At 48.0% G+C, this 8,873-nt stretch overlaps 2 protein-coding genes across 4 annotated transcripts in view; one reads left to right on the top strand and one right to left on the bottom strand.

The window, feature by feature from the left end:
* Positions 1-250: 250 nt before the first annotated feature.
* On the top strand, positions 251-6,126 carry LOC121714721. The gene is made up of 6 exons (XM_042099738.1): positions 251-324; positions 2,063-2,120; positions 5,260-5,427; positions 5,514-5,599; positions 5,635-5,671; positions 5,788-6,126. The coding sequence occupies exons 1-6, from the start codon at positions 251-253 to the stop codon at positions 6,016-6,018; spliced, it is 654 nt and encodes a 217-aa protein (XP_041955672.1). The 3' UTR covers positions 6,019-6,126.
* A 1,045-nt stretch (positions 6,127-7,171) lies between these two features.
* LOC121715531 (noelin-like) overlaps positions 7,172-8,873 on the bottom strand; it is a 35,122-nt gene continuing 33,420 nt past the window's right edge. For all 3 annotated transcript variants that reach the window (XM_042101364.1, XM_042101363.1, XM_042101365.1), the window contains one exon: positions 7,172-7,659. In XM_042101364.1, coding sequence (XP_041957298.1) covers positions 7,233-7,659 — 427 coding nt within the window. In that variant the 3' untranslated portion in view covers positions 7,172-7,232. The remainder of the gene's footprint in view (positions 7,660-8,873) is intronic.

Genomic DNA, 8,873 nt, shown 5'->3' on the forward strand with positions numbered 1-8,873 from the left:
GTTTCCTTTGCTTTACAGTGGCAACCAGGTGATACGCGGGATAACGGCCTTCGAGGTGTGTCCAGTTATACGGAATTAATGGACCCGCTGCACTTCGGGGAGTTCTTCCCTCGTCCATCTTGAATTTCCCCTGGGGATCAATAAAGTATCTATCTATCTATGTATCTATCTATCTATCTATTAATTCCGTGTAACAGGACACCTTGGCGGCCGTTATCCCTTACATAAAGAACCATTCCATCTCTGAGGAATGGTTCTCCTCTCTGAAGGCTGTCACTTCTCAGGTGAATGGGGACCCTCATTCCAGAAGGTTCCTTCAGGATGGTGAGTGAGAGCTCCGACTCAAAGGTAACCACAGTGATGTTTCGCTCTGGCAGCCCAGAATTGTTTGGCAGGAGAGGACTCTTTGTGTGTGGGAGAGGTTTGGCCTTGAGCCTGGATAGCCATAGACTGAGTGAAAGACCCAGGTCTGTCTTGGCATCGACCCACTAGATGTGGGCCAATAGTGGGATTTGGCCCGGCATAAGGCCAGCTGCTATGGGATAAAGAGGTCCAAGATTCTGGATTACACCTTTCGTCTCTTTCTCTGTGTGTGTGTGTGTGTCTGTCTCTCTGTGTGTGTTTATTTTTCTACCTGTGTGACAGCACCATCTCTTCTTAAATATTAGTTTTTCTTTCACCTGATTGCACCTTCTGTATTTTTGAACTCTATTCAGTTCCTCTGTGTCTGTGAGGTAAACATACATACATACATACATACACACACACACTCACACTCTCACACACACACACATACACACGCATGAACACACACACACACACACACACACACTCAGACACACTCACACACACACACACACACTCATACACACACACACGCATGAACACACACTCACACACACACACACACACACTCATACACACACACACACACACGCACACACGCATCCATAGACACACGCATTCACACATACAGCTCCCCCGACACCTTTCTAACACAGACACACACACACACACACATATCTAACATCTATAGCCACACACACTCACACATACACCTCCCCCCACAACTTTCTAACACAGACACACACACACACACGTACACACACATTCACAGTCTCACACACAGACACACCCTGAAGGCAAAGCTGGGGTGAAGACCAGCGGTAAAAATAGACGGCGGCGCAGATGCTCTGTCTCGGTGAGACATTATCATAGCCTGGAGGAGGCGTGTGTGTGTGTGTGGGGAGGTGTGTGTGTGGGGGGGGAGGTGAGAGTGTGTGGGGAGGTGTGTGTGTGTGTGTGTGGGGGGGGAGGTGTGTGTGTGGGGGGGGGGTGGGGGGGGGTGCAAAGGTATGCAATTCAACACTTTGGCTTCACCACCATACAGCCTCTCAGCAGGCAGACAGGTGAGAGAGAGGGGGAGAGAGAGAGAGAAAGGGAGGGAGAGAGAAGGGGGAGAGAGAGAGTGAGAGAGATGGAGAGAGAGAGAGGAAGGGGGAGAGAGAGAGGGAGGCAGGGAGAGAGGAAGGGAGGGGGAGAGAGAGTGAGGAAGGGAGGGAGAGAGAGAGAGAGAAAGGGAGGGAGAGAGAAGGGGGAGAGAGAGAGGGAGGCAGGAAGGGAGGGGGAGAGAGAGTGAGGAAGGGAGGGAGAGAGAGAGAGAAGGGGGGCTGCCTCACCGCAGGAGGAGAGAATCAGGACAGCGTGGGACGCTTTTCACAGCAGCTGCACCATAGAGAGGGAGGGAGAGAGGGTAAGGCAGAGTGAGAGAGAAAAAAAAATTCAGAGGAAAGAAAAGAAAACAGAAGAAAAGGAAGAGATTGGGTAGGAGATCCTGGAAATGCAGTGAGCCGAGCACACTCTCTTTGCGTTCTCTACTGTTGTTTAATGTGTTGACTATGCCCTCCCTCTAGAGGTAATGGTGTGTGTGTGTGTGTGTGTTGAGTATGCCATCCCTCTAGAGGTAATGGTGTGTGTGTGTGTGTGTGTGTGAGCCGAGCACACTTTCTTTGCGTTCACTTTACGTTCTCTTTACGTTCTCTACTGCGTTGTTCTCCCACAGCAATACCATCGCCATGATCAGGAATACTGTCCCCATGATCAGGAATACTGTCCCCATGGTCAGGATGCAATACAAAAGGGGCCTCACAAACAGAGGAGAACCAGTGAGGGTGGACATCTGAGAATGGACTCATTTGTAGAGTGCTTTGCATTGTTGTATGTGTATGACATACAGTATGTGCACTATAAAGAAATAACGGACTGTATGTGCACTATAAAGAAATAACGGACTGTATGTGCACTATAAATAAATAACGGACTGACGGACTGAATTTGAAACACCTCTGGTCCCGCCAGGGATTCTTACTCCACACACTCGTAGTGACTTTGAAATGTTTTAAACTAAACAAAACATGAACACAAACAAACAAACAAACAAACAAACAGACAGAAAAAAACAATACCCTGACCTTCAGCCAGTCACCTGTCAGTGATCCACACCCAGACCAGATTGTGATTTAAAACAAATGAATCCAATTAAGAGTATTTTATTTTCCCATTGCATATGGTGACTTTGAAGAGTCTCTGCTGTGGAGGTGACTGTGTGTGCAGGTGTGAGTGTGTGTGTGAGCGTGTGTGCAGGTGTGAGTGTGTGTGTGGGGTCCTGGGTGGTTTGAGGGGAGTGAAGGCACGCTGATTAAAGCCCACTGGGGGAAGCCCTCCCTGACCGCTGTGATGGTGTGGACACGACGCCATCTGGCCAAGGCAGGGAGAGGAGAGAGAGAGAGAGAGAGAGAGATTCTTCAGAGAGAGAGGAGGAGGGAGAGAGGAGGAGAGAGAGAGAGAGAGAGGAGGAGGAGAGAGAGAGAGAGATTCTTCAGAGAGAGAGGAGGAGAGAGAGCGGGAGAGAGGAGGAGAGATAGCGGGAGAGAGGAGGAGAGAGAGAGAGAGAGAGAGGAGGAGGAGAGAGAGCGGGAGAGGGAAGGAGAGAGAGAGAGAGGAGGAGAGAGAGGGAGGGAGGGAGAGAGAGATTCTTCAGAGAGAGAGGAGAGAGAGCGGGAGAGAGGAGGAGAGAGAGAAAGAGAGAGAGGGAGGGGAGGAATGAGAGGGAATGAAGAGGGGATCAGAGAAAAGGGGGAGGATATGGGGGAGAAATGGTGTGAGAGAGTAAAACAAGATAGAGATGGAGTGATGCACAGTGATGGATGAGGAGGGATAGAGATGGAGTGATGCACAGTGATGGATGAGGAGTGATGGAGATGGAGTGATGCACAGTGATGGATGAGGAGTGCTAAAGATAAGGTGATGCACAGTGATGGATGAGGAGTGCTAGAGATGGAGTGATGCACAGTGATGGATGAGGAGTGCTAGAGATGGAGTGATGCACAGGGATGGATGAGGAGTGCTAGCCCTCCTCCATTTCTTTTCTATCAATGGGTTTCTGACTTGGACTATCAGTTTACTCTCCAGCTTCCTATTCCTCTCTCTACTCCACCCTTTCTCATATCCCTTCCTCTATCTATCTATCCCTCTCTCCGCTCTATCTATCTATCCCTCTCTCCTTCTCTCCGCTCTATCTATCTATCCCTCTCTCCTTCTCTCCGCTCTATCTATCTATCCCCCTCTCCTTCCCCATTGCTTTCTTCATCTTTCTCTCCTTCACTCTCTCTCTACCCCCCCCCTCTCTATCAAATTCAAATTCAAATATGCTTTATTGGCACGACAAACCATATGATGCATTGCCAAAGCGTTCACAGGAATAATAATAATTAAAGAAAATACAAATACAAATGATATAAACATGTACAAACATTGTTACACTTCGTCACACACACACACACACTCCCTCTCTCTCTCTCTCTCTCTCTCTCTCTCTCTCTCTCTCTCTCTCTCTCTCTCTCTCTCTCTCTCTGTGTCTGAAGTGCTGAGCGATACTAGCGTCCGTTGGTGTGTCCAGGGGCCGTATGTATGTATGTATGTATGTATGGATGTATGGACTGGCCTGTTCTTGGATGACTGATGCTCTATGAAATCGAATACACACGCAGCCTGAAAGGCATTGAAGGCCTCGTGCTCTGTGCAGATGTTTTCCTTGTCCTCACTCAGACAGTATGCAGTATTCATCTCTGGCAGCCCCGCATGCCATTTGCTAACCCAGCCCAAGATGTGCAGTACTTTCAGCATTCAAGGCTTTTCAGCAACCCTACAGTTGCACATAGCAACCCTACAGTTGCACATAGCAAGCCTACAGTTGCACATAGCAACCCTACAGTTACAGATCTGCAGCTCAGTCAGCTCAAGCAAGGGGCTTCTGCGGCTGAAGGACGTTAAACTGAAAAAAGTACATCACAGGTATGTCTTCCTGTTTTTTATTTTCCACTCTTGACTGAATTAATCCCTGGTACATACATACATACTGCATATGTTTATGTATGTATGTATGTATGTATGTATGTATGTATGTATATATATGTATGTATGTATGTATATATGTATGTATGTATGTATATGTATGTATGTATATGTTTATGTATATATGTATGTATGGAGCATTTAGTATGCTGTAGGTGCTATGTATAGTATATATGTAGATATTTTCTTGTGGATGTAATTATGTTTATGTTTGTATGTATAATAATGCATTTAGTATAAACAATATTGTTTAGTATGGCACGTGTTAGAATGAAGTATAATATATAGTAGGTTTTGTCCTAGTAGGAGAGACAGAGGTGAGGGATTACTGTAAGGCATCCAGACACAGCTCAGCTCCTCAGGTTCCATTTCCTGTTGGGCTGTTAGCAGGCAGAGCGTCCCCCCCCCCTTCTCCTCCTCCTCCCCCTCCTCCTCCTTAGTGCCTCTGTGACATTAAGACTTGCTGAGTGAGCACACTGCAATATGCCCTCAGGATTGCTGGGGAAACAGGCTCGCTAATGATTCCTGGTGTGCGGATCTCTCGGAGCGAAGCCTTCTGCGGTCAGACCAAGCCAGGCCAGCCCGGTCCACTAGGAGTCAGGGTTAACGGGCGTCTTCGATTCCGGTCGACCCTCGGGGGTCCAACCCCAGCCATCACCTGCCACAGCTGTTTCCCTGCTGCCTAGACGACGGGGTCCTCGTGTCCCGCTTCTGTTGCCATGGCGGGGGATTGTGAGGTCACAGTGATACACACAGTGTTCGGACGGAGGGAGAGAGGAGAGTGACTAGACTCAGCAGGTCAGAGCGCCCAGGGATCCCCAGCATCAAGCCCACTTTTAATCTGAGCATCGTCAGACGGACATCACTGCAGCACGCCCCTCGCACGTGGAGCTTGAGCATCGTCAGACGGACATCACTGGAGCACGCCCCTCGCACGTGGAGCTTGAGCATCGTCAGACGGACATCACTGGAGCACGTCCCTCGCACGTGGAGCTTGAGCATCGTCAGACGGACATCACTGAAGCACGCCCCTCGCACGTGGAGCTTGAGCATCGTCAGACGGACATCACTGGAGCACGTCCCTCGCACGTGGAGCGGACATCACTGGAGCACGCCCCACGCACGTGGAGCGGACATCACTGGAGCACGTCCCTCGCACGTGGAGCTTGAGCATCGTCAGACGGACATCACTGGAGCACGCCCCTCGCACTTGGAGCGGACATCACTGGAGCACGTCCCTCGCACGTGGAGCTTGAGCATCGTCAGACGGACATCACTGGAGCACGTCCCTCGCACATGGAGCTTGAGCATCGTCAGACGGACATCACTGAAGCACGTCCCTCGCACGTGGAGCTTGAGCATCGTCAGACGGACATCACTGGAGCACGTCCCTCGCACGTGGAGCGGACATCACTGGAGCACGTCCCTCGCACGTGGAGCGGACATCACTGGAGCACGTCCCTCGCACGTGTAGCGGACATCACTGGAGCACGTCCCTCGCACGTGGAGCGGACATCACTGGAGCACGCCCCTCGCACGTGGAGGTTCATCAGGTCCATGCTCCAGCTGAGCTCTAGAAGGACCATGGAACATGAACTGGTATGAAAGGGACTGAGTGCTTTTCAAGATCACAGATACAAAGTGATCATGTAATAATTTTTAAGCCGTTTAAATATTGATTTTTCTGAAATGCGAAGGAATACCATGCTCTCTTGAGGTGACCTAAAACAAATCTCTTCTTTATTACCATGACAGTTCAGATACAACAGCTAATCAAGCGTAACATTTGAAACCACCATTATCTTGGCTAAGAGCCACAGACACAGACTTGTGAAGTCAGTTTAAAATATGATCAATGTGTACATGACTTCTATAAGTACATTATTGGATACATTCTCTTGTGATACATACATGTCCTGCTAGCCAGAAGTATATGAAATAGATCATCTCTGTATCCAATCTAACTCTACTGTAGTTTCACATACAGATACAAAAAATGAAGCGACACCAGTATAGACCAAATGTAGGCAAAAAGTCAAAAAGAGAGAAATGTCGAGCACATTTCCTAACTAATCTCCCTTTATCTAACAGTGTAGTAACTTTGCAAAATACATCCATAGTAGTGAGCACGCTAGGAAGTAGAAAAGGCTCATGCAGACGCCTCAGAGTGCTACAACCACGACACAGAATCTTACACTGGGGGCTCCAACAGTCATCGCCGTCGTGTCTTTAGTATCTCACAATGTTATTTGTGTTCAAATCAAAGGATGCTATTGGATTCGTTAATGCTGTGTATTACCTTTTTGCTTTTAAATACTTTCTCTAAGGGTCTTCGTTTACAAACAAACTAAGCTGTACATGTTCGGCAGGAGATCAAAACAAATGAACAAGTAAATAAACAAACAAAAACAGGTCTGTCTGAGATGGCACACATTTCTGTTACCATCTCAAAGTGGGTCCGCAGTCAGCTTTTGTGTTGTTCCAGAACACCCAGATAGCAGCTGACTGTGCAGAGGATCTGGCTAGACGTGGTCCAGATGTGGCTCAGACGTGGCCCCGATCTTGCCCAGCAGTCAGCTGCTATCTGGGTGGAAGCGTGACCTATTTGGCAACTGTGTGTTAGCATTCTCAGTGTGGCTTTTCTTTCTCTACTAGGCTGCGTACCTTATTACATTTTTAATGACGACTCCCAGCAAGACCCCTACTCCCAACCCCCACCCTCTTAACATCTACCCCCCCCCCCCCCCCCCCCCCCCAACACACACACACACACACTGCTCCCCCAGAGAAGGCCACTGAGGAGCAGCATGCGGAACTGTCTAAAGCTCCTCGGAGCGGATGACGTGGAACAGGGTGACGTTGTAGAGCACCTGGTGCCCGTTGTTCCAGGCGTAGAGCGCCCGGTCCCTGGGGTTGTAGTCCAGCATGGAGATGTGCGAGTACTTGTTCTGGAAGGGGATGTCGATGTACTCGTAGGTGGAGGAGTTGGTGTGGAAGGCGTAGTAGACCTTGGTGCCGCCCGAGTAGCCGTTGGTGACGTAGAGCGTGCCACAGATCATGAAGGCCTCTCCGGCGCTGCGCTTCGGGTGATTGGTCGTCCAGCTCTTGATGACCTGCAGCGTGTTGGGGTTCAGCTTGCTGATGACGATGTTCCCCGCGTTCTGATTGGTCGCGTAGACGGCCCACAGCCCTCCCTCGTCCACCATCAGGTCGATGTCGGAGTGGCCTCCCCAGGAGTAGTGGTACCTGTGGGGATGTTTTGATTTCGCTTTCATCAATATTTGTTGATTTTTTTAAATGCCAGAAATCAAACAAACAAACAAGTCAACGAGGCATATTTGTGACAGAAATCGATGGCAGCCTATTTCTTCCCCTTCCCTCCCTGTCAACACATCCACTGATCTACTCAAGCGCACAGTTTCAGCCCAAGCAGCTTCAGGTAGTGGGGAAAACAAACATGTTATCTGTCTATGGCTACGGCAGCGCCCTCTACACATGCATAACACGTACACGTACACCATGCATAACACTTCCAGCCATTGATTAACCTCTAAAAAACTCATCTTAGTTCCGGAAAGATACCCGGGAAGGTAATAGCCCCCCTCCCGATGCCCCGGGGAGGTAATAGCCCCCACTCCCAACGCTGCGCACAACTCCACCTGCTGGACCACTCAGTTTGACAACATTATCAAATGGCTAACCAATTAACATATTAGCTTGCTTATCTTGTCAATCTAAATTAGCAGATGTGTCCTTAGGAAAACTATTTTTCCAGAAATTAAATGAAAACTCCATCCCACAGATCGGCCACGAGTGGATTCCGTCTACTGTAACGCAGCAATGGGGTGTTCTCATTCATCATACAGTATGCATTCATCAACACATGCAGTATCCTCCAGAATTATTGGCACCTCTGCTAAAGTTGACTAAAAAGAGGAATATAAAATCATCTTTTGGAAATTGATCTTAATGCCTTAATAAAAAAATGAGGACACCAATTTTCTTTGTGAATGAATAATGTATCATAAATAAATAAATGTTTTCCCTTAAAATACAGGGTTCATAAGTATTGGCACCCCTATGTTAAATTCCCATAGAGGCAGGCAGATTTTTTATTTTTAAAGGCCAGTTATTTCATGGATCCAGGATACTATTCATCCTGATAAAGTTCCCTTGGCCTTTGGAATTAAAATAACCCCACATCATCACATACCCTTTACCATACCTAGAGATTGCCATGGTTTTAGTTCTGTTATTAGCTGGTTTGATTTTGCATTGAACTCAATGAGCATAAAAATACAACTTTAGCAGAGGTGCCAATAATTCTGGAGGGTACTGTAGCACCTCTCAGCCAGAAATACTGTTTACTGCTTATTCTGTGCATGAAATGTACTTCATATTAAATTAAAAAATGTTAAAAAGGTGCCCGAGTGAGTCTTTAACAAGCATAAGTAATTAAG

Source organism: Alosa sapidissima, chromosome 8 (assembly GCF_018492685.1).
Source record: "Alosa sapidissima isolate fAloSap1 chromosome 8, fAloSap1.pri, whole genome shotgun sequence".
In the NCBI taxonomy this organism is placed as follows: Eukaryota; Metazoa; Chordata; class Actinopteri; order Clupeiformes; family Clupeidae; genus Alosa; species Alosa sapidissima.